Source organism: Stegodyphus dumicola, chromosome 3 (genome assembly GCF_044657685.1).
Source record: "Stegodyphus dumicola isolate Sdum_Otavi_A_Nest chromosome 3, ASM4465768v1".
NCBI lineage: Eukaryota > Metazoa > Arthropoda > Arachnida > Araneae > Eresidae > Stegodyphus > Stegodyphus dumicola.
In genome coordinates, this window is record NC_140770.1 from 263,869,800 (window position 1) to 263,897,392 (window position 27,593).

Sequence of the window (27,593 nt, forward strand, 5' to 3'; positions counted from 1 at the left end):
ATCCAAAATGACGAATTTAACAAAGCAGTGGTTCGAAGGCCACATTTACGCTCTTTCCGAAGAGAAATCTGCATACTCCGTTATCCAAAAACGATGTGAGAGCCATGATTTTGTGATATCTAAAGGTCGATAGGTAATATCATCAACAAGAAAGGAAATAACGTCAAATTGGAGCCTCAAGTGGGACAAAAATTCCAAACAAGTATCTAACGAAAAAACGGACATCTTCGACTATTGCAAAGGTACGTTGTTTAATGTTAAAAGGAAATCCCCTTAGTCAAAGGACAGTTGCAAAATCATTAAAATGCTCGGTGTCCACTGTAAACAAAATGATAAACGTTGATTTAAATCTTAAGAAAGCGAAAAAACGCAATGTGCATCGTCTTCTTCCAAAGCATATCGCTCAAGCAGGACACCCTGCAGAATTCTATATGAGAAACACTTATCCAAAGAAAAATGGAAAACAATTGTCACAATAGATGAAGCATGGGTGTATTTAAATGATTGTAACAAAAAAAAAGCCATTTATTATCATAAAAGGGGAGAAAAAAATTTAAGTACATGTTCAAAGAATCGAAAGAAAGTTTTTCTAAGGGATTCATGATTGTTGCTGGTTTTTCTTATAATGGCAAGTTAAAAATAAAGAGAGTGCAAACAAATGTCAAGATTAACTCCAAATACTATCAGGAACACATTTTATCGCCAATTTTTCTGAATGAAATACCATCGCTTTACCCACAGTGCCATCAATCTGTGAGACTCCATCAGGACAAAGCTAGCAGTCACACATCAAAATCCACTGTAAATTTCCTAAAAGAAATGGAAAAAAAACTGGTATCAAGGCCATACCCTTCACTGATATCCCTGCTAAATCTCCCGATGTGTCATCTATGGATTTTTGTGCTTTCGGACTTTTAAAACCTGCATTATCCAAACGTTGTCCCAAAACCCTAACAGGACTCTGGAAAGCTGTTCGGGAGGAATGGGATAAAATACCTCTTCTGCCACTTCAAAAGGCATTATTATCCTAAGCATTGCGGTGTCGAAAGATAGTTTAGACTAAGGAATCTCAAATAGAACATTTAAAACACAAGAATTTAACGTAATTTAATTTTGTGAATACAATATACATCGTCTAAAAAATGTGTGAACAGCCTCTGTATTAGCCTCCATTTGCACTGTGTCATTTCGAGATTAAGCCATGTCATATGATTCTTACGCAATTCTGGTAATGTAAATAGGACCGAAACTGAAACAACCAATAGTAATTTTATAGCAATATTAACTATCCAATCAAAATGCCTTGAGAACCAAAGCTAACTCAGCCTGAATTAAGATTTTACCCTAAACATAACACATTTGCTTTCTACGCTTTGCCCTAGCTGGACTGCAGTCTGTGTGCCTTCTTTCTTATTGCATTATATTATTTCTAAAATTATTTCTTAATTATTATTATTATTTCTAAAATGTAAACTTTTTGGAATAGGCACGATTAATATCTAACTTGGTTGTGTCCACAACATGTTTACTGAAATAAAAGTGAGAATTAAATATACCTTGACTGCCAAATTTCTTATTCATTGGGGACTGGAGTTTCAACATCTCTAAGCCATCAAAATTCCTGGTGGTCATTACTTCTGAGTTTGATTTTATTACACATATAAATCAAAATATCAAAAAAAAAATCAGAATGAAAACGAATAAAATTCCGTATTAATAATTATTTTAAGGTCCAACCTAATATCTCCGGGTTACGTTATAAACTGGTAGAATGCAAATAAAAGAAAATTACGAAATTGGAATCAAATAATGTTCACTTCAAAGAGTAAAAACATATAAAATACATGAAATTTTACATAATAAAACCAAAAACAGTAAAAGTTATAATCTCTTTTGCTTAACGCTTCAAACAGAACTTGTCAAGGGAAAAGTGTTTTGAAGCCTTAACCAAGTTGATTAATGAGTTCCGAAAACATGTTTCGTTCCTCTGAATCCATTGAGAATCCATATATGTATATATATATATATATATTAGAATTATAATTAAAATTTTTTTTATTTCCCGTCCAATGCAGCACGAGACATATTTTAAGAGAAACCTACATCGGAAAAGTAAAAATACAAGAGCACGTGCATTTAACATTGAATAAAAGTTTATCTTGATCATTTATATTTAATTTGAATAAATTTAAATAAAAGTTTATCTTGATCATTTATATTTAATTTGAATAAATTTAATTGAGTACTGTGTTAGATGTAACCGTAATTCTACTTTTTTTGCTTTCCCGAAATGCTAGACCTATCTCGCGCGGCCGATTTGAAAAGCTATAAAAAGCCAGAGAGAGAACATCTCAGCTCAGTTGTTTAGTGAGTAGTTTACTTAGCTGCTGTAACTTTGTTATTCGGATTAGCTTTCTCTGCGCTTTAGATTGCATTCTATTTACAGTTTTAGTAGTTTAAAATATAGCTATTGTTTATATTGCGTAATATTGTGATATTGTACGAATATCTTTGAGGAATAATCCAGCGTTTTGTTATATTTCCTATGACTAGAATAAATTTTATTAAATTTTTATCGGACTTGTGCATTCAATCTATTACCATCCCGTACGCATGTAACAATACGTTTGGTGCGGTCGATTGCAAAAAAATGGGAGGTGCAGAACTACGTGTTATAAAAGTCCTCTACACAAAATTTCAACCTTCTGAGGCTACTCGTTTTTGAGTAATGCGAGATACATACATACTTATGTACGTACATATAAGTCACGAAATATACGTCACGAAAAAGTCTCTTCTGTATCCATTTAAATCGATTTTACAATGCATGTTGTAGAAAAAAGAGTCCTTTATTTTGCCCGTACTCATGGATGTCAGCAAAAACATCGCTCAAATGAATTCGGGAGCGGTTAAAATGGATATTTTCATTGAAATATGATACCCGAAATTTTTCACGATTACAATACTTCCTTTACTTCGTAAAAGGAAGCAAAAAACGACAAAACATGAATATTTGCGTTCTTAAAAACATTTTTAATGATTGTGGAATGAAAGTAAGGACTTCTGCGGACACGGTAATTAAACAAACATTTTATATTACGTATTTTTAATTTAATGTTTCTTTTAAAAATCAATTAGAGGTTGAAAAAGTATTCAATATCATCACTTTAGATCTAATTAATTGGACGATACATAACATATAGCATATATTATACTATACATACAGAGATTTTATTCATTAAAAAGCACTTATTTAGTAAATGATAGCTCTTTGAAATTGTTTGTCGCCATCGACAGGCAAAGAAAGGCGACTTTATTCGAAGAATATTGTTTTTTTACTCACTCCAGAAATCTAGACACTTTAAATTAATTCAAAGTCTTGTTTCAGCATGACAGTATCGCACTGCATTTTTGCGTAAGGGAAAGTAATATAAAATTAGTTAAACATAAAAGACTAAAAATTAGAATAGGTATCAAAAGCAACAGGAATAAATCCAAAATTCGATATCGAATTTATTCAATATCGAATTTATTGGGTTTTCCTGGGAAGCTCTGGTGTTCTTAAAATCTTAGCAAGTTCCCTGAAATTTATTAAAATGTTGCGGAAATTCTCTCCACGATGCTGCCGCAGACTGTCCTACTCATAATCCTTCTTCCTAGAGCATGCCAAACATGATCTGGAAAAATCTGGAAATCCATGATATGGACTGAGGTTTGAACATCCTAATGGCCATGCCTTCGAGCAGCTCTTCCTTCTATTAATGATAACTGACAATGCGAGCTGATGAATTGAACCTTCCACCTACATAAAATCAACACCGATGACAGTCAGGAATAGATAAATATGTGAGTCTAGAATTTTGCACACATATTTTGTTTTGCTTATTACATGCTCCGCCCTTGAGCACTACACGGAAAGGGAGGGATGCCCCTTGAAAGTCTTTTTAAGGGAAACTGGCTCGTATCCACGTTACACATGGGGAAAATCACGAAAACACCCATGCAGCCAGCCCGTTCACCGGGACTCGAGCCCCGGACCGAACTACCAGTGTTCAGCGGCTTTTACCGCTCGGCCGTTGGTGGGCCCTTGCAAACATATTTAACCACCATTTATGTTTTGCTTGGGAATAAGAGAGCATTTTTGCTGCCGATATTTGTTATCCCAACAAATAGCAAAAATTAACTGCATTACAGGCAACTCCTTTAAATTTAGAGCAATGATCTCAGATTACAGACTCTTAATATTGCGTTAAATAGAAAATGGTTCAGGAGACTGATCTGAAATAACTATTGAAGCTCTTTGACTTAATTGCCTTTCTAGATTTATCATTTCAACCGAAACCGTATATGTGTTAAAAGAATAAATGTAGTCAGCCTAAAGGGTAATTTTCTCCCTCCTTCTAGCATGCCTTTGTGGTGTAATGGTCAGCATACTCGGCGAATTCGAGAGTTTCAGGTTCGATTCCCGGCGAGGTCATTGCACATTTTTCCCGTCTTCCGCTTTCAAAAAAATCCTAATGACTCAGTGACAGTGGCGCCCGAAATAAAAGGTGGTTGATGATGATTCTTCACCACCAGGATTTAGCGACTCTGTCCTCTAATCCTCAGTTGCCTTTGAAAGGGAAAATATGCAAGGTGTTTTCTCCCTCTTCTCTGCATGCTTTCGTGGTGTAACGGTAGCACACTCTGCACGTATTCGAAAAGTCCAGATTCGAGTCCCGGCGATGGCGTTGCCCATTTTCACGTCTTCAGCATCAAAATAACCTAATCACTTTACAGTGGCGCCCGAACAAAAGGTGATGGACGAAGTTTCTTCACCACCAGAATTTGGCGACTGGGTCCTAATCACCAGTCGCCCTTTAAAAGGGAGAGTATATGAGGTTATTTTCTCCCTCCTTCCAGCATGCCCTCGTAGTGTAACGGTTAGCCCACTAGGCCCATTCGAGAGATCCAGGTTCGAGTCTCGGCGAGGGCATTGCTTATTTTTCGTGTTTCCTACTTCATAAAATACCTAATGACTCTATTAGCCGTCTTGCTAAAAAGTTACCTTGAAGAATCTCTTAAAATGCAGTTTATCCAGAGATTACGAAAGATACAAATGAATGGGCAGCCACGCTATAAATCCCTTGGGCTGCCTGTGGCGGGAATTTGTACGTACTACTTACCATTTTCGTGAATTCGTCATGCTTGCTTATTTACTACCTGAGCTTGAGCTGGTTCAGATATTCTTTACTTAACCAACCTACACGACATGATCTGTGGGACATAACACTCTAATTATATAATGACCACGTATATTCACGTGCACTGTCTGCTGCATAGCAGCACTTCTTCAGCTGAACTAGAGCAACGATAGAATAAAACGCCAAGCCCTCAAATATTTCTTGTTAATAGGGGCCATTAATGGCCTCAACTAACAATAACATTAAAATTATAAAGACCTAGATAGAAAATCTTGGCTTCAAATCCAAAGCATTCTTCCTCTGAGGATAGGCTGCTTTTGCCAAGTAAGTTATCTGGAAAAGCCAATCCTGCACATACTTAAGGTTCAAACTCTAAATGTCAATCTTAATGTTCAATCGAACTGCTGATATAAATGTACCCAAAAATGGATGGAATGGCTCTTTCAAAAACTTGCTAAATATAGCACAGATAAAAAGGGTTACTTTGGAAGACATAAGATTTTAAACTTTCCAAAGGATTGAATGATATTTGCTATTTAACAGCTCAGTTCTTCTCCAGGTATCCGATTGCGTTCGACTCCGAACTTTTGGAAAATAGCACAAATAAATCTATTATTGGGGTTACTTTTTATCAGAATAATATTTGAAATTATAAAAACAGGTGCTAAGCATATTATTAAGTTTATATTTTTTTACTACATTTTGGACTAAAAATGTGTTAAATTCCAGGATCACTAGATATGCTCCAATACAAAAATATTTATCAACATTTTACTTTTATATTTGCCACTTATTAAGGTGTAAGGAATTAAACGGACTAAAGTCTAAGTGATAAAGTAAAATGCCTATGAAATATGCTTGTTTGAGTACATGCACTAGCTATTTTTCGGGCGATTTCTCTCTTTTCATTTGCAAAATTGTCTGAAAAGTTGTAGATATGTACGCTGCACACAAAAAAAAAAAGGACAGTTCTATATCTCCCGTTCTACTGGGCCGATTGACGAAATTCCAATTGCGTTTTTCATGTATCGAACGCTCGACTTATATATAGATTATATGAGCGGATATATATTAGATTTACATATAGCGTTGTTCTAATATTGACACAAAATGGGACTTTTTCTAAAATGGCATGCCAGGTTTTTTCCATATTTTGATTCTGTGACTCAAATGATGCCTAAATATTAAATTTTGCAAAATTTGGTGCGAAATTTACAAAAAAATTCAAAACTTTTATCTTGCGCTTTTTTTTTTTTTTTTTTTTTTTACAGTTTGCACCAAGAAAAACAGTTCATTTAGCGAATTCTTAATTTATAGTAACCCACCTACTTTCCTTTTTTTTATTTGATGCACAAGAGGAAAAAAGACCCATCGTTCATTCTTTCAAATAATTTTAACAAAGGGCGTAAACCACATTTTCTGTATTATCGCTTATATTAAATACGCAAAATTTCAAAACGCGCCTAAAAGTAAATTCACGTATATCTTAGCAAATTATGAATGAAACGAATAAAACTGTAATTTTTGGCGGGTATGCTTAGAAATACATCTACTTTGAGATGATGATAAAATTTTATACGTTATAAATAAAAATTATTTTCAATAAATTTATAAAAAGTATTTAAAAATACAAATTTGAAAAATAAATCATAAAAAATATGAGAATTATATTTGTATTAAGCCTAAATTTCGAGTTTTGGAAGAAGGAATTAAGTAAATTTAATAAAAAATGAGATATTGATCAATATATATTAAATTCAATTAACATGGAGGAGCTAAAATTTTAAGAGCTATTTTTTTAAAAACTACTCTTGTGATTTATACAAAACTTGGCAGTTTACCATAATTTGAGTCATAGAATCAAAATATGGAAAAAATTGTCATGTCATTTCAGAAAAAGTCTCATTTTTTGTCGAAATACCTACATTAGAACAATTGCTATATATAAATCTAATATATATCCTATGTCGCGCTTTCGAGACATGATAAACGTAAGCTGAATTTTGTCAATCGGCCCAGTAGATAGACATAGAACTTTTTTTTGTCTGTGTGCAGTGTACATACATAAACCTGAATTTAGTCAATTTAATTAACAATATTTCATAGACTATTTGAAGAATGTTTCATAAAATTACTATAGTAATATTTTAAGTTTTTTCGTAACAAGAAAGCTAAAAATATCAAGTTTTTCAAAGAATAGTTTTAATGTAATGAAAGCAACACAAACAGAAGAAAAAGAAAATGTTGCCAAGTGTTAAAATAAAATTGCAAACCGTATCTTGTTCCCAAGCACAACAACGAATAGAAAGGCTCAAATTCATCTTTTGAACACCACCAAAAGTATTCAAATGAAAACATTCTCATTTTAAAGTGATTTAGAGTAGTCTGTATGCCTTTAGATGTCAGCTTTTCGATTCTTAAATAGAAACTTCAGGTTCAACGGCATGGAACAAGAAATCCATGATTCTGCTTCTAGCGACCAGAGAGACAAAATAAAAGTAATTTTGGAAGTTTATTGTAGTTTATAGGCTTTAAAACAAAGTAATAAACACTTTTTGAAAAGTTTCATTAAAATTGACGATTAGAATGCAGTCGGATATTCCGATAGGGTCGTGTTTGTGCTTTGAGCTGACGCTCGATGATATTCCAAATGTGCTCTATGGGTTAAAATCCAGCGAGTTAGGTGGCCAGGACATTAAATGGAATTCATCCTTATGCTCCTAGAACCACTCCAACACAACTCGAGTCTTGTGACACGGGGTGTTGTCCTGCTGGAAGGTTCCATTTCCAGTTGGGAAGACAGACGCCATATGCACCGACGCCAAATGCCATATGCATAGACGCCATATGCATAGGGTGCAAATGATACGCAATTATGTTCAGATAGTGCGCAGCTTTCATAGTCTATTCTACTACAACTAAGGGTCCCCAGAGCCGCTCATGAGAATGTCTCGCAAAGCATATTACAGCCATCACCTTTTAACCGTGTCTTAATTTCTGTCTTATCATTAGTATCACCGAAATGTATCTCTGAATCAGTCTTGAAGCAACACAGTCAGATTATATATCCAGTTCAATTTTGCAGAAATTTCATATCTTTTGTAAACCCAAACTAATATACGGAAAATCAGTTACCCTAGGAAAAACTTGCGATGAATTTTGTGGAAATAACATTACTAAAATAAACAAAATTATATTCCACAGTGCCGTCTTAGATAAAAGTGCTAAAATGATACTATCATAAAATCATATAGACTAGGGTTACAAATCATTGTACCTCAACAGTCTATTTTATGATGACATAAAAATTCATCCTTCGCATTAATCATTTTTGCATCTCATCTTTCTGATTAATAAAAACTTTAACTTTATAGGGGTTCTTCACTCCTTTTGTCTAAGCTGAAATTTGAGGAACCTAGCGAATTATCGTTGATTTCAAATAGCTAGAGTTGTAGACTCGAGAAGGCTTAAGTTACCCTTTATTCCACTCAAAATAAGAATAACAGTCGGCTCTTTTCTCGGGCTCACAAGAAAGCCGCTACTCAGGCTTTAACTCAGAATAAGAAACTAAACTGTAACTAACTAAAGGAGACTTCGCTAAAGCTAAACACAAGTATTTAACGTAGTTGGCCCTTAATTTAAACTAGCTGGCGAATATCAAGAGGCGCGTAATAATACGGTCGAGCGTAACAGCTTTAAGAGATACTTAGCCCGAAGGCAAACACGCGCTACTCAGAATTCCCAGCTGTCTCTCAGTTAGTTGGAACTCTTTTTAAATACTACTTCCAGCTCATTTGCATTTAACGCGCTTCTAAAAACTCATTCTGGAAGGGAGTTGTAATTGGAAACAAGAATTGATGGGAAAGCGACATTAAAATTAAAATAACTGTTATGAAATTAAAATATACCTTACACTGTTTGTTATCATAAACTCATATAAACTAGGATTTGCAAATCATTGTATCTCAACAATCTATTTTATGGAAACATTAAAAATCCATCCTTCGCATTAATCATTTTTGCATCTAAACTTTCTGATTAATAAAACTTTAAAATATCATCTCGCATAAATTGCTTCGGGAAAACGCCCGCTGGTAAAGCATCTTGAACAAGGTCTGCATGTAATTTGAATTATCTCAAAACATGTTTTTGACTCTTATTCTGCTAACGAAAAGAAGACGCAGAAGCTTTTTATTTTTCATCATTTGCTGATTTATCGTTTGTTTGTTGATCCGCTTCGAAGCAGAAACGGTTAAGTATTATAAGCACAATACTCTCGATCAAGAATCGATGACTTTGCTAAGAAAATTTTCATTCCTTGCAAGAGTACCTAATTAATTTAATTGTTGATTTAAAACATCCTCTCTAAGAACTCTTTTCTTGAAAAAAAAAATGCAAGACAAAGTACTTCAGGAATATCCTATTTCATGTAATTTTTATTAATTGATAAAAGGAATAAGGGTTTTAAAAGTGTGTGATAAAACTAGCATGCACAAAATCTGTTATTACTATGTATCAAAAATATGTACTTAACAATTTTGTTAAAAATATCAGATAAAGTTGGTAAAAGAAAGGCTCTTTCGAACGAGAATCTTGAGCTGTATGTAGAGTGCTCTAGCTTCCAGTTTATTGCTGCATTATGCCAGTCTCTTTAATAATTTTCTAAATTGATTTTTGTCGTTAGAACAGTGCGAAATACTTCAAGCGTTTACAGAAAATGTTTTAAAATGAGATTATAAAAATGTGAAGAAAAGAAAATATTTAAAATTCACTTTTAGTTTATATAACAAGTGTAAGAGCATTCTTAATAGTGGAATATTTTTAACGCACAAATATAAAATAACAGGCTCCTTATGTTCATATTCGCAAAATATTAGTTTATGGGTATTATAATATTACAGACAATGATTCGATCTGGACTATAAAGGCAGGAGAACTTTTATTTTGGGACTAAAATACTTACAAAGATATATTTACAATAAACAATCAAAGAAACATCATTATTACACTATTTGACTCCCCAGCTCTCAAGAAGTCAGAAGCGGTTTCAGTGAGAAGTATAGCTTTTGGAAAAAGCGAAGAAATCTCCAGGACACTCATATATTAAAATATTGTTGCATGCGTACGGGTTCATAATAGACTGAGTGCACACAGGTCCGATTATACATTAATAAAATTTATTTTTATCAAAAAAAGGTATTTCAGTGTTATGTAATTTTCCACAAAAATATTCGTACAAATGTTAACAGTATCACACAGTACAATCAGTAGTTACACTTCAAACTACTAACAGCGTTGAACACAACGCAATGCAAAACGTATCTAAAGAGAAAGCTAATCCGATCTCATTCTGAATTAGCAACTCTCAGCAATAACAATTGACTAAAACAACTGAGAGCAGATGCTTTCTGAGGCCTAGTTTTCAACCGACCGTCGAGATATTTCTAGTACTTTCTGTTTCTCGAAATTACTGGGAAGTAATATGAGGGTCGAATTACGGTTACAGATCATACAGTGATCAATTACGTTTATTCAATTACAATACTTATCACGGTGATATAGGGATCTGACCGAAATGTCGTCAAATGGTCAGAACACCAAAGACGAACCTCTGACCTAGATCTAAAAGTATGCCTTTCAGGGAGTTGCGTCCGTACTCCGGAGGCCCCCGCCATCCCCCTTGAGCTACCACGGAGCATAGGGCCAAGTAACGCTCTCACGAGATAAAAACGAAGACACCTGTGCGCCCAGGCACCACTTTGGGAGCAATGAAGATTCAAAAGGCTGACACATGACAGTCCCCTTCAGGGGACCGAATGAGACCAAACTCCCAAAGACAGCCACAATATCGCACGATGAAACCACTCCACAGCAAAGGGGCAGACACGACAACACCAGTTCGGTTCTTGCCAAACCTGAACCATCCCCCGAATGAACGGAGGTTCTAGGATCGTATCTTTTCTTCTGGCATCAACTTCCAAGAGTAGTTAAACATTTTTCCAAAGGCCATTAGTAATCATAATAAAATAAGAGGTGTTACACCACACCCGAAGGCGAGAACAATGTCATGAGATAAACTCAGTAAATAGTAATTTTTAAATGCAATTAAATGGCATGTCAGTAGCAGTCAAGAGGCAATTATCATTCATGGCAGCAGCAGTCGAGATGAGAGAGAGGCATCAGTGAGCGAGGAGATAAGTGCTAGGTCACGTGAGTCGAGGAGCTATGGGATTGGTCGGTGCAAAATAAGTCATAAGTTTCATAAAGTTCTAGTCCTGTAAAGACTGATTTTATACCCCCGTGATTGAAGCTGCTTAAGTCCTAGCCAGTACTTCCCAGGAATTCTCCTGAGTCAACCCCCGGTGAGGAAGTGCCAAATGATCACCAAGTTTGGCGAATTTTGGAGATTTCTCACCAAATTACCGAGATACCCATTTACTCAATGTTAAATACACTTGTTCCTGTATTCTTACTTTTCGGGCATAGCTTCTCTTTAGATTTTTCATATTCCATTATACAAAAGAAATACAAAAATTTTACTTACAATTCCAATAAAATTACCTATCTAATTATAAAATTCGTAGCAATATATTTGAATATGCATATATTTTCTCTGAGTTTAAAACTTTGACTGGAATTAAAACACTGAGTATGACTCGCTGCTGAACATCAAACACAGCCATTTTAATCCCCAAGGGATAGTCTATAACCAAAAAGAAAATGTGGGGGAGAGGGGAGGGAACGAACAAGTTTATGAATTTTTCAAATCCTTCTGTCTTTCAACAGCCATCAAAAATATTATGTTTACCGTTAAAATATTTATAAGAGTGTAGCCACTTTCATTCGAAGAGCCCCCCACTTAAGCCAAACGAAATGTCCCAGCTGGTGTTGCTACATATATAAAATTAAATGTGTTCTCAAGTTCGAGAATTTTAAATTAATATTTTAATGGGAATTTTTATTAAATACTTAGGCATGCATACTAAGCGTTTTGTATTCTTTCTTTATGAATTTATATTAAATAATACTTACGTATATGTTCTAAGAACTCCGTATTCTTTCTTTAGGAATTAGAAGAAGTATATACTGATTTGAGTGATACAATATCAGGGGCTATTTTATCAGCTGCCGAAATGTTAGTTAGTAAAGTAAGTATATTTTTTATGAAAATATTATTCGAAAGGATATAGACATTTTTGTATTCTTTTTGTTTGATAAATTATTATACTTTTTTATTTAGTTCACTCGTGGTGATTCACTCTAGAAGTTTGTCATTTATTTTTAATTTACTTCCTCATAATCTATCGAGCTCAAATTTTGCACAGACACTGTTGGTCGATGACAAAGTGGCGAAGCGATTTTTTCAAAATTTGATTTAGTTTTTTTATCAATTTTTTCCGCATATCTCTGTTTAACGAAGAAACTAAATATATCAGAAGCTTACAACTTGCACAATCGAGTACGGATGAAAAAATTTTAATTTAATTTATGATTTTTTGGTCGAATTTTTGAAAATCTCTCTATTAGATGTTTAAGATTTTAAAACTTCAACATCAAAAAACGTACTGAATATAAAGTTTTGAAATTTTCATACATTATGAAACAAATTTTTTGGCCCTTTTAAGACACGAATTTAAAAAAAAAATTAATTGAATTTTTCTACATTTTTCGAAAAACCTTTTGCAGTCTGAAGCAGAGAGTGAAGAAAAGCGTTTTCCATGAAAAAAGTGCTTTTCAGTTTGCCATCTTGGAGAACCTAATAATTTATTGGTGATATTCGTTTCTCATAAGCTTTTTTTTTATTGATAAATTGTAATTGGGACTAAAAAACTAACTTAGACTAAGTTTTTATTACTATTATGTTGTAAATGTATTTATATTTATATTCACAACATAAATATAAATACATTTACAACATAATAGTAATACATTAAGTTTGCGTGATAATTAATGAAATAAAAGGAAAAAAAATTTACATATTTTAATGAGAATAATAGATTAAATAATACTATTTACAGAAATCTGCCGTTTTATATCGGGAATAATAAAAGTGTGGGGGCATGATAAATTTAAAAAGATAATGGCTGATATATTTGACAATCCAATTAAATTCATAGATTTCTTTAATTAGAAGCTTGACACTTTTATTATTCGCGGTATAAAACTGTAGATGAATTCTGTAAATGGAATTTATCTATTTTTTTCGATTTTAAAATATTTTTTTCTCTCGTAAGAATTATGTAAAAGAATGATTTAATTTATTATTCCCATTAAAATATATAAACTATTTTTCTCAGATGAATTCTGTAAACAGAATTACTTAATCTATTACTATTATGTTGTAAATGTATTTATATTTATGTTGTGAATATGAAGATATTAAGAGTAACTGCAGTTTTTGAGCGTAAAATAATTACATGAATAGGTCATAAAATTATTTTATTTCATACCTTTTAGTGCGAATCAAGCTAATATAAATGGCCTTTAGATCATTTTTTTTTACATTTTATTTTTCATTTTTGCTAAAGTACACAGATAAATTATTATTATTATTGAACACATAATCCATTTCCATTCAACTAAAATTAAACAGCGACTTTTTGCATTATTGGACAAAATAATAAATATGTTCTTAAATAATATAAATTAACGTAAAATAAATAGAATGATTGTATTTCATGCTATTTAAATCAGTAAGAATTTTAAATCATGTAAGTAAATTAAGAGCAAGCGTAGTTTTATTTGCTGTATGAAGAATGATCTGAGCTATTCTTTCAGATATCTGGAATCAGAATAACTGAAATTCTACTATCTTTTATGGGATTTTTTATTTGCGTTATTTTATTTATAGACAAAAGAAGAAAAGCACAAAATTTCGCTAAAAATTATACTGATCAAAAATCATAATTATCAAAGGATAATTAAATCAAAGAACTATTAATTAAGCTTAACATCTATTGGTAGGGAGCAATTAGTAAATGTTCCATTCACGTTTCGCCATTTTCAAATCTTACAAAATATGCAGCTTCAGAATTCGTAAAAATTCAATTCTGCTTATATAACCTGTTTATAATTTATAGCCATTAAATCTTTAAAAAAAAAAAGAAAAGAAAAGAAATGCAGGTTTTTTTTAGGGTGAATAATGAAGTATTTTTTTTAAATTTTATTTAATCGTCTAATATTCCAGAATTAAGATGCCACTTATATTTGAGATCTGAATGAATGATTTTAGAAATTTCCTTTCCTGTTTTAGTCTAGGGAGCAGGGAACTCACTACGAAAACATCGCCGCTGCCGCGCAGGCTGTCAAAACTAAGGCAGACTTGGCGAACTTCATCCGTTCCTTAAACGTGGAAAAGGTATCCCAGCCAGTCACAAAACATTTATACAATCCGCCTTATATGGAAAATGATCCTGCGCAAATGGTAAGTGTTAACACATTCTTCTTTAAATAGTTTATTTGCTGCTCGTAATTGTTTCTACAGTTTTAGAGGCCGCCTAAATAGTATAGTAGTAGGGAAGCCTACTGCGGTACCGAAAGGCCCGAGTTCAAAACCCGGAGAAGGCATGCATTATAAAATGGGGGCACTCTAAATATATGGCGATCCGAAAGTTTTCTCGTGTGGTTTGGTGGTAGCTGAGAGAAGTGGAAGACCCTCGGACCACCCCCCGAAGGCACTCTTCTTCAAAATTGGGATGAAAATAGAAGTCCAACCTCCTTGGGGGTCTGGCGACCATTCTTCCTTGCAGTACAAGAAAACAACAAGAAAAGTTTTGGAGATAAATGAGGCATCAGTATTTAACAGTCATGCATTCAATGATTGATAAATGGAATACGATCAAATTTTTTTGTTTCTTCAAGTTCTGTGAAGTTCTGCATCAAGCCGATGGGAGCACTTTTATCAGGCGAATAAGAAATACAGAATTGGTTTTGAAACATAGAGGCCATCCTATTTGGCCTTGCAATTATTTCCCATATCTTCAATATAATATTCAACGAAATTTCGAAATTTGTTTATAATTGTGCTGATCCACTTTCAAAATGTATCTAAAAATGAGATTAGATTCTTGCACATACCATGTGCATCGCGTTAGATAATAAAAAACATCATTTTTTATAAAAATATAATTTTATTTACAGATCGAATTTGCATGCAGCATCGCGACTGCAGATCTTAGCTTCCACTCGAAATATACTTTTCGTTTCCACACAGCAGGGAATGCGGAATAATAAGTTACAATTGCAAAAGGGGCTTGGCAAAGCATATCGTATCTGGCAGATTTAAGCAAATACTTAACGTTTTAAGTACTATATTAAAAAGTACAATTTTAAGTTTTTAATTTTATTTTATGTGTGAGAACACGAAGTCTTCAATGATTGAACAAAATGCATTAGGAATATTGCATACATCATTTGAGGGATCGAGTAATTAAATTCATATAAGGAAACGTCATTCTGAACCAAAAATAAGAAAAGTGTGAATAAAAAATAAATTTCAGTCCTAAAATTGAATATGTAAGTATCCAGCGCCCAACAGTGGCCGAATGGTAAAAACATATAAACGCTGGTAATTTGACATGGATTCTACTTCAGGAGAACGGATTGTCACCAGAACTGTTTTTGTGGTTTTCTCCATGTGAATAAATACGCTACTTTTTCTTTTCTTGAAACTTAAGAACGGCAGTTTTTGCTTTATTATGCAGTGCTACTGTTAGAAGCGCCCCATTAGTGATAAAGACTTTAAGACAGCTGAAACTGGGGTTTCAATCCTGGTTTAATACCAGACTAAAAAGGCCCATCAGCGGTCAAGTGGTAAAGTTTCTTGAACACTGGTTAGTTCCGATCTGGATTCCATTCCAGGTAAACGGGCTGGCTGCGTGGACATTTTCTTAGTTTTCCAAATATGTAAATTTACACAATCCAGTTTCCTTAGAACGTCCTCCTCGAAAGGCAACCCTCTCCTTAGGCAGATATCCCTAGTGTGTTTTGCCATATTCTCAATAAACCAAACAAAAAAAATCTATCCAAACAAAAATGTTGGCTGTATGGTTGATTTTCGTGTTTTACCTCATAAAGAACGTGAATACGACCCAGTTTCTCTCAAAATCCTCCAAAAAGGCGTCGCTTACCTTAGATTTCGACCTCGTGTGCTTTACCATATTCAAGCAACCTAACCTTTTATTAGAAACCTTTCAAGCTTTAAATATATCAAATTTAAATAATAATATAAGCTTATTACCTGAATAAATATTCAGACTTTTAATAACAGTGCTTAAATAAAAAAAATGTATGTAATGGTGGCAAAAGTCACGACAAAAAATAAGCATATGTATGTAAGCAATTCAGTGTTCCTGGAGCATATTTCCTTCGATATTACTGTCTGTGTCTGTTTGCTGAAAAAATAAGACGTTTTCTCAAACTATATTTACATGAAAGTGTTTGCATCTGACAAGACATTCTCTGCCTTTCCATTGCACATTTTCTTTTATTCTTTCTAGGAGGCCGGAATGATGCTGAGGAATGAACTAGTTATAGACAGATTGTCACAGCTGCCAAACCGATCGCAGACGTTGAAACAAGACATCTCGAATCTCGAAGCTCAGATCAAGCAACTTCAAGAAGCTGTCGAGTCTATGGAGCGACTACAACGGCGGTAAATATTTATCTTCTCCAAGGAAACTTCGACATCGTTTGTTACCAGGCGCTTAGCCTACTTAGCCTGAAGATCAAATGGACACATTTGTTAGATGAAAAGCAGACCAAACTAATTATATATATTTTTAATTCTTAGCATCGTAATATACGACGCAACTTTTGTTTTTCAAATACCAAACTACTAGAAATGTGAAATAACGAAGAGTTTTTTAACTGAAATTTATTACCAGTTCATAATAATTAAGGTTTAATAATAATATATGACTTGAAGTATAAAAATTTGCATGCGAATGTAACAAAAGAATTTTTATCCCCATTCTGTATACTTGTTATACGTAGCATAGAGCCGTTCAGTTACCGAAAGTATAAGACAGGTGAACGCTGGTAATTCGTTCTGCGGTCTGTTTTCTGCACCTAAAGATGCTGAGTGAGTGGGCTTTTCATAATACATAATATGTATAAGCTAATTTATCCTTTAAAGTCCTCTAAGGAAGCATTACTCTAATCTTATTTTATAGGGAAATTTAAGCATGGATAATAAATTTAGGCAGAAATGGTCAGAGATAAACGCTTTTTTCTTATATTATTATTTAATTCAAATTATATAAAATTGCACTGAATCTACTAAAAGGTTTTTACATGTGTCACAAACTCTATATGCGGTCATTTTCGCTAGTACGACAGTTGCCCCCCCCCCGTCTATGCGATATTCCGTATTGTCTCACTATCAGTATATGAAGGCGGAGAGTGAATAAATGAAAGGAGATTACCCTTGACTAAGGCTCAGAAGGAAAGTCATATGGTATTAAATCTTTAGACCGAAATGTCCACTGGAGTGACGTGTTATTTCCTTCTCTTTTTTTGTCTTTTACATCTTTGTGATAAATTTTGATTGAGATACTAAAGTAAATGATTTCTTTAATGATCTTTTTGGTAACATCGTGGTCATTATCACCACTTTCATTCAGTTGTGGCCTTATCTGAGTTTTCAGTGTATTCAGATATTGAAATAAGACATCTTAAGCCTCAAAGTTTTGCTACAGCAAAACACAGCAACGACGAAATGGACGTAAAATAACGCACCTTTGGGCGTAATCTTATTATTATTATTATTATTATTATTATTATTATTATTATTGTAGTTATTTATTATTAGATTAAAATAATCTTTTCATTGCTTTCTTCTTAGGAGCTTAGAATCATGCTTGTTCAATAAAGCAAATGAATTACAAGAAGATGTGAGCTTAAAGAAATTTGACTTGCAAGTTGCTTTCATACATCTTGCTGCCGTGAAAGCGCAGGTAAGACAGACATTTCATATTTAAAATCAGTTCTTCAGTATCTCGTAAGAGATATCCGAAGATACAAAAAAATTAAATTGTATTTTGATTCAGTTGTAAAGATTTAAAGATATGTCTCCCAGATACTTCTAAACTTCCCAGATAGTCAGATCATTTGCTCGACACACAGAATATTCTGAATTCCACAAAAAGCGAGTTGTGTCTTCAATTATTTCTAGTTTTTTACTTTCTCCAATTTTTTTTTACAATGTCATCTAAAAATCACTAACAACACACTTTCAAAAGCTGTGGAATTCCAAAATGGTTAATAGTAATTATGTTTAACCGGATCAAATTCCTATAGTGTTACAAGCAATATGTCATTCGAAATTGCAGTTGCCGTTTAAACTGTTAGCTTTTTAAAACGAATGTTTGGTTCAAGATGGATGCGAGTTTTCTTAAGCAGGACGAATTTTCATGATCGAGCATTACATCGCAAGCCATAAATTTACCCCTCATAATCCTTTTTGGTAATTGCGACATTTTATCTGACTTTGCCCATTCTAACTGAACTCAGAAGAGATGCACGGTGAATTCATTCCTTCGCTTCTAGTTTCTGGAAATCATGCTACCAGCTGAAAATCCATTTCCTTGTCAGGTTCGCTATTTGGAAAAGTCTCTTATTTAAAGTCGTAGGGATTATTTTAATTTTCAAATAACTATTTTTAATTTTGAAACTCTTTCTTTTAAATTCTTCTTTTTCACCTACAACTCCCATAATGAGATTTCAGCATCGTGCTTTACGTAAATGAAGTAGAACCAGTATTCAATGAGAAGTTCAGTCACGTCCGTAGAAGAGCTCAGAATTTCTCAGTAGGGCGTGTTCTGCCTTCGGGCCACGTCGTTGGTTAAGCCTATCTTACTCCGGCCTGTTAGGCTGCGTTCAAACGGCGGCGTAAGGGACATAGAGGCATAGTAATAAGGGCATAAAATACGGGAGCTCCGTTCACACCTGCGAAAACGGTGTGTAAGCCGTGGCCAATGAGAAAAGCTAAATTTGCGCATGCGTGGATGTGTTTACAATTTTCCCGCGCTGTTCTCCTGCTCGATTGATTTCCCGCGTTCTTTCTGCTTGTTTTGTAACAGCGAAATCTTCTGTAGAACGCCGCTTCGTTTTATCTTCGCTGTCATTGATCGACGCTTATCCCAAAGTCAGCGTAAAGTTGAAAACTTTGAACCCTATGTCACGAGCCCTAAACCAGATTTTGTGACGTAGCACAGACTGCTTGCCTTGGCAACAGAGCTCGGCTTTAACTACTTATACCCTCTGCGCTCCCGTCTGAACGCAGCTTTAAGATCCGCCGGTGAGGTTTAATTACGGACCAACTCAGTTAATTATTTTTGTACAGCTTCGGCTAAAGAACTCAAGCCTTGGACGTCTCGAATACACGCCGAGTGTGCTACTGTTACATCACGAAGGCATGATGGAAGGAGGAAGAAAATGCTTTATATCATACTGCCTTTTAAATGGCGACTGGGGATTAGGGGACCCAGTCGTCAAATCCTGGTGATGACGATTTATTGTCCGCCGCATTTTAGTTTGGGCGCCATTTGTAGAATTATTAGGTAATTATCTAGTAGGAGATGTGAAAAATGTACATTGCCCTCGCCGGGGCTCGAACCTGGACCTCTCGAATACACACCGAGTGTGCTACCGTTTCAATATTATGAGTCATTATTACGATTACGAGTCAATATTACGATTATGTGCATTAGAGTGATTATGAGATTATTATGAGTATAATGATTATGATTAGTATGAGATTATGAGTATTATTAATTATTCTTATTATGAATCATAATTATTATGACTGTGATTCAATATTATACTTAATCAGTATTATGAGTATGTTTCGCCTGAGCCGCTTTCTTGAGCTATCGCAAGGCTCGGTGGTGGAACATTATTTTAAATTAATTCTGTACTATTCTTATTTTTATTCGCTTATGAGCTGACATTAGTTATTTTGCCAATTTTGAAGCTCGTTCTTTCTTTCGTTTCAAGCAATGTGTCAAAAGAAAATTGTCAGGCAATAATTAGAATTACTTTCTCAGGTCCCCCTTAAATGGTTTATTGCTTGAAATTGTACGGAGCTGAAGCAAGCTGGCTTCTCATGGCTCAGAAATCGTTTTTATGTCACTGTTCTCTTTACACATTCATAACTGTGACTCATTCTGACTGATTCTGATTCATAATTGTGACTGTATCAAACACTAGCATGCTCAGGGGGATACCTCGCCACATATCTTTGATAAGCTCATTACTACATAGCTTTCATACTGTAGTTGCATTGGGTAGCGCAAGAGTTAAAATTGCTTAAATTGACGCGATTCAAAAACTGGTGAAGAATATAATTCAAAATAAATGGAAAAAAAAGTTAAAAATTACAAAATTACATGTAAAATGTAAGTTTACGTATTTCAACTCAATAATCTGTCATCTTCAGCATCTTGTAATCATCAGCCCTGAAAGTCGAAGCGTACTTGGAGATGAAAAGCGACATATTTGCATTCACTGCATTCGAATCAACTGAACATTTACTGAACTCCTTGAAGATAGCCCCATATCGTCAATGTTTGAAGTATCATAGATGTAGTCTTTGAAGTAGTTCCAAAGGAAAATGTTTGCTGGTGTCAGATGAAAGAAGCCAGGAACCCTCCCCCCGCTACCTCTATGAGTTAATCCAGGAATGCTGAGGGAAAGGACTGGACATTCCAATCATCCTTGTCTTTCGATCCGTTGTTGTAAAAAATTATTCTATCTGTCAGATAAAATAATTTTGACAGATCCATCGATCGAAAACTTACTGATATTTCGTGTTAATTATTTCTTTGTACGTAGGTAGGACTTATTGAGATCACCTTTCTTTACCTCGTTTTGTAATCTTACAGCTTTAATTGAAACATAATTACTCCTGAGCCGTCTTATATAACGCCATCGATTCGATGTTTGTTCAATTTTTCAAACAGTTTTGTAGATGTTAAATATCTGTTAAAATCGACGGAATACAGTAGTATGTTGTAATACTTTTGTCAATATATTTAATAACTCTAATAAAATCAGGTACAGCTAAAAGTGTTGGGAGCACCAAAAACTTCATTTAAGATCGAACAGGTATAGCTCCCAATAACTAACCGACTATAAGAAGAAGAATAAAGCTGATGATAGTTCTTTAGAGGGAGGTTAAGAAGTTTAATATTAAGAGAGGAGGACTAAGAAGGGAGAAAGGTTATTAAAAGAAAACTAGAAGGGTCATAAGAAGGGTTACTGTGTAATGGGTGTATCAATTATTAATCGACAGGAGGAGATCAGATCTGTAACACTTTGTACTTTGAGAAAGGAGGGAAATCTAATAAAACAAGTTTTTATTAAGCTAGCATAGAATATATGACAAATTTATAATAATACTTGACATAAAAAATAGAATATAAAATGTAGAGTGATGCATGAAGTATAGAATAATACATAATGTGTCATGTAATAAAAGTTTGAATTTTCCAAATTTGGAATAAAATGCTAAAACAAAATATATCATAAAAATTTTAAATAATACTTAAAATATAGAAAATAAAATATATAATAATACAGAGTAATGCATAATATATCACATGATAAAACTTAGAATTTAGAATATATGGGATCTATTATATATAGGGAATATACAGAATATACAGGATTATATAATATATAGGTATTTGAATGTGTTGGCCATGGATATTTATCAAATTTCCCACCTGGACTGTTTTAAATTTCTTGGTTTCTTGACTAGCTCAGGTGGTCATGTGATAATTTTAACTCTTAAGAAAATAAAATATAGAATAATACACAATATATCATATAATAAAATTTAGAATTGAATGTTTAATCATAGGATAATAATGTATCACATATACATTATGTATATCTAATAAAATCATGATATAAAAAATGAGAAAAAAACCATCACATGTTTTTATGAATGTGTTTAGCTTGTTCTAAACATACCTCATAAGATACCTTTAAACCATTGGGTTCTTGATGGCTGCAAGATATTTCGTCTATTCGTTCTGCTGAAAGATATTCTTCTGTCTAGTTCGTTTAAGCTTCAAATCATTAAATACACAACTCCTGGCATTTCTCTAGTATTAGTAGTATTTTGATTTATGCAAACTGATATAGTGCCTACTTACTTTATATACTTAAGATTTGATAACAGATAACACACTGTGTTTCTCCATTATGTCTTAGGTAATACTGAATGAAACTCGAAGAATACGCGCAACGGATTTTAACGGTCGAAGAGTGATGCAGCAGTTTCTCACTAAATATGCTTTTTTTAGAAAGAAAATAATGTTTAGCATTAGTCAATCTATCCTGAATTGCTGTTGTTAACACTGATGATGTCATTTTCTTGAATTTTACTGAACATCACCAGCTAGTTCCCGTCTTAACGGTTGTTTTACACGGCCTGTTTTGCACAAATAAGATTTATTCTGTTTATTGTTATTTAAAGCATTAAGAATGGTCTAAGATGTTTTCCAAATATTTTTATAAGATTTTTTTTATCCAATAAAAAGGGCAAGTCCCAACAATAATTCAATCCAGTCCTCTCAAATTAAATGCTTTATATTACTTGATTTTCTGCAATCAATCAACCTTCTTTAACGTCAGAAAGCTTCTGGCATAAAATTTAAACCTTTATGGTATATAACGCCAGGGTTAATTTTGATAATTTTTTTTCAGTTGGATCTGTTTACATCCAGTAAAAATGATCAGACTCTCGATGGCAATCACTTAAAGGAACGGAAACAGTCTACTGCCAGTACAGGAAGCGGTACTGCGAAGAACAAGTGGTTGAAAGCCTTCCTAAATTTGAAAACTGCCAGTAGTGGTAGCCTTGCAGACAAGTAATTTTACTGTTCTTATTTTTAACAACCAATTACAAGAAGCATGCATAAAATTAATAGTTTTTATCATAATTGTTTTTTCAAATACTGTAAAATAATTTTCCTGAAATGTTAAGCATTTGTTAAAGCAAGCTTGTTTTTTTTAGTAGTTGCCTCATTAAGTTTAGTTAAAATTTAGGAAATCTTTTATTTCGGTCGTAAATACACATTAAAATTTGTTCTCAGTCAGCAATTTTGTTTTGTAAAAATCTTCGCAAATTTTGTAAATTAAAGAACATTTCGTACTTAATTTATTAAAGAAAAATACATATTTTACTAATTTTACTTTACAATTTACGGAGATAATGTAAACATTTCAAAATTTTCATCATCGCACTGTTCTTGCACTAGTGTTAGAACTATTTTCATAAAACTCTGCGTGTAATTTTGAGAAGCTTTGCAACTTAAAATGTGTATCTAAAGTCAATATTGAAGGAAATAAAGCACGTAGACACTTTCTCAAATCCATGTATGATGGAATTAAGTACTTTATTTCATTGTCAATAAAATTAACAAATTATTCCAAGAACAATTTAGGAAAGCTTAAGAATAATTCCATGAAATATGTATTCCCATAAGAGCTACAATAAAATCTCTCGCAACCGTTACCCAATGAACCGGTAATTTCAAAATAACAGCACTTTAGAGGGCCTAAACCTACACTTAAGATGTATGAGATGAAACGAATATCCAATGAGTATGGAATTGAAGCGAATCCCACATACAGTCTAAATATTTGTATGTGGAAAAACTTATATTACGTTTCTGCCGCTCAACGTAGCATGTCTTATCGAACCAACACATCAAGGAATTATCTAAAATATAAAGATGATTTACCGACCCATTTTATACGTCGAACTTTGAATGTAGGGTCCATAATTTTCAAAAACAATTCCATAGAAATACCCAAGATGTACTTTACCTCTTGCTCAGAAAGATGTAAAGATCATTTTTCGTCTCTGCTGACTCATATTGTGGCTTATGATCATGTTCTTAAATAACGAGTCAAGATTCTTTCGTTTTAAAACACAATCGGCGTCTGTGGCCGATATCTTGGTTTTAATTACATTTTCGGAGAAAATAAAGTATTGGTTAAAATGAGATACAAGCTTAGACAGATATAGTATATAATGTCATTTCCATTGCTCGCCGCTCCCAAGATGACAAAAAATCGGTCATGTACAAGGAAAAGAGAAAAATTATCAAAAGGAAGGGAGGAGGATGAAGACGAAGACAATATGCAGCGAAAGCGGAAGAAAGCTTATGAAGGATTGCAGACTTTCATAAGATGTGACGATCAATGCTTATCCAAGTCAGTGTATGATGCTATGTAGCTCCATTGTTATACCATGCGAATTTTTAAAACTACGGCTACAAACCTATAAGCAGGCAGACATTCGAAGCTATAGGCCACTACACTAAGAAATTCGTAACTTTCATGCAATAATAAAATAATGCTCAATTTTGTTTTTCTGAAATACAAAACCATGTGTAGGTGGTTTAATTTTACTTAATCTGTACGATTTTCGATATTATTCATTAATTTGTGACAGATAAATTAAAAACCCTACAGATAGACTTCGCAAGCTGCAATTTCTATAGGCGGTATCCCATAATAAGAAAAAGCGCACTTTAAAAATATATATTGACAAGTAAACCTTCTCTCCTTTGATACTAGTTTCCCGCAAAACTATACATTTTCTGAAAGCTTATGTCACAAGGTAGAAAAACTGTGAAATCTTAGGGGTAGAGGAACAAGCTTTTAGGAGCTATAGAGCTCACAAATTATCAGAAAAGGGTTGGAAACATGAAACCAAAAGTCGTTATAATGCTTGTTTCACGTATTTATATGAAGGTGGAGAAGGTGGAGATCTCAATATAAAGGAAGAAATAACTCGTTAAAAAGAAACAATGTACGTTGGAATATTGAAAATGGGACTTGGTATTGACTTCAACAAAATCTATTACAAGAGACAATCCATGTGCAATTCATCAAATAAACAGTGAGACAGGCAGAAAGACAGTTCACAATGGGCACATTTTACGAAAGCGATAGCCTCACACTTTGCACACTCATTATTTGTCAATGAATCGAAGCAGTCATCCATTGGTGCAATCCACATTCCAGGTTCGTTGTCCAAGTATCTGCCCTTATAAAAGGCATACTTAATCAAGTTTTTAAAACGAGAAGCGCTGAATCGATATAGTAAAAAGGACTGCAGGGTCATAAAACTATCGCGATACCAAATGTGCTCCTGTGTCTCGATAATGATTGTGCTCGTTATGTAACGAACAAAAGATTTGTACTGTCTGAAAAAAATTAATATCCAGAGGCCGGATGTTTCCCGTAAATCCATCAGGTACCAGTTCGTTTTGTAGAACTTTACAATCAGGTACTTCGGAGGCAGATAATGCATGAAGACGCATGAATGAATGCATGAATAAAAGAAATAGAGACTTCATTACGGGAATATGTCCATCTATACACACTTCAATGACTTTGTGGGTTCTATAGCTTCTAAACACTTGTCCCTCTGCCGCTAAGACTTCACAGTTTTTCTGTTTGTGATATAAGCTTCCAGGAAATATTTGGACTTCCAGCAAACCGGTATCAAAGGAGAGAGGGTTTACTTGTGAGTTACGCGGGAAAACTTCTTATCTTATTGGAATCGGCGAGATCTCGCCTGCTGCTGCTCAAAAGGGGTTCTGCAGTATATACGCGCCGGCTGAGTGGTCAGCCGTCTTTGATTACTACTAAATCTACTACTAAATCTATTTTTTGCATAAATAGGTAAGACAAAATATAAAAGACCTCTACTATTCCCAAAAGCCATACTTAGTGTGGTTCAGTTGAATATGATTCCAACAGTTTCGTAGATGTTTCCGAGTAGAGCCTAGCTAAGGCCCAGGCATATCATTCTTTCTTATTTTATTTAGTTCACTAAGATAAGCTGCGACCTGTAGGTCCAGCATCTATTTTTCTTGTTTTCAAGAAGGCAAAACAACATCATGAAGTACTACTATAGAATGTTTATAGCCCGCAGATTGTTAGCTTAGACTGAAATCAGGTCCTGTCATCTAGACTCTTCTTATAATAGGGAAGAACAACGCAGACTCGATCACAAAAATCTAGAATCACCAAGAGTTCTAAAGAGGCCGGTGGCGCAGTGGCTAGCACATCGCACAGCAGCACCACAGGTCCGGTGTTCGAATCCCGGGCTGGGGAAGGTCGACTCAGCCTTTCATCCCTTGAGTCGATAAAATGAATACCAAGTTCGCTTGAAGACTAAACACTGGAGGTCCTGCGACAAGCTGACCACATGTTCAGGGCATATGCTTATGCACCCCGTCCCCACAGTCAAGAAAGCAGATTACGGGGCACTGCAGGCCTTGGCCCGTTAGGGCTGTTTACGCCACTGGGTTTAGTTTTGGTTTTAGGAGTTCTAAATTTCCAAATATGAGCTTGAAAGTATATCACGTTGGATTTCAAAAGAGCATTGAAGTTACTAACTGTCTCACATAGGTAAATATCGAAAGACTCTCTCTAAGTTACTCACAACTCACTTCAATTTCGATGTTGAACTCTAAACTGAAGTAGCTCACAATTTTTTAGCCATTAACAATTTTTCCGCAGGGTACACGGGAGAAGAATTTGCATTTAATTGCAAAATCATGTAGTAAAATTCCTGTGAATGCGCATATGACTTCCAAAGTTTCTCAAATATTCTTGAAATTCGCCAAATTTAGCAACATTTTACCAATTTTAGGATAAAACTTTGTTGCCACACTCGGCATAAGAAGCGATCATCGGTTTTCAGAATTTTGAACTTAACAAACTGAAATATAATAATTTTGAAGACATATCCAGAAAACCTAGGCAGTAATTAAAAATAACGCAAAATACGAAGAACCATGCGTAGATTTATAGTACACAAAATAGAAAGTATGTATAAAATAGTATACAAAATAGAAAGCCTTTATACAATAGTGCAAATATTTTTAAAATGAAACGCCATTAAATGCAAACAAGAATTTATATAAGTTAACTGCAATGTATTTTAAACATTCACTTAATTCTTAGTCAAAACTGTCGCCAGATGCAACAAAATTATTCATTATGTCTTAAATGAAAGTTAAGTTGAGAACACGATTACATTTGTTTCTATAGTTTCAAGAATGCAGAAAACTTCTGTTTTCATATATAGGAATGATGGTGACAAGAAGAGCGGAAAGAGTGGTTCCCGCCCCTTGTCAGCTGTACCCGGCACTCTGGACGTAGCACACGTGTTTCAAGAATACACATACAAAAAAATAACTGCTTGTGATCATTGTAAAGAAATACTTAGAGGTAATATTTCTTAAGTTTATTTAACGGCGTATCCTAGGCACTACCCGAAAACCGCGAATCTGGAAAATCATTGGTTTGAGTAAATTGAGATTTTCGCTTTAAAAACTCAAAGGAAAATAGGTCGAGTTGAAACCACTGCGCAGT

General features: G+C 34.0%; 1 protein-coding gene across 4 annotated transcripts in view; it reads left to right on the forward strand.

The window, feature by feature from the left end:
- Positions 1-27,593, forward strand: part of Stacl (SH3 and cysteine-rich domain-containing protein) — a 512,710-nt gene that overhangs the window by 386,427 nt on the left and 98,690 nt on the right. For all 4 annotated transcript variants that reach the window (XM_085814079.1, XM_085814081.1, XM_085814082.1 and 1 more), the window contains exons 6-11: positions 12,251-12,331; positions 14,437-14,607; positions 16,682-16,836; positions 18,028-18,139; positions 22,899-23,062; positions 27,307-27,449. In XM_085814079.1, coding sequence (XP_085670205.1) covers positions 12,251-12,331; positions 14,437-14,607; positions 16,682-16,836; positions 18,028-18,139; positions 22,899-23,062; positions 27,307-27,449 — 826 coding nt within the window. The remainder of the gene's footprint in view (positions 1-12,250; positions 12,332-14,436; positions 14,608-16,681; positions 16,837-18,027; positions 18,140-22,898; positions 23,063-27,306; positions 27,450-27,593) is intronic.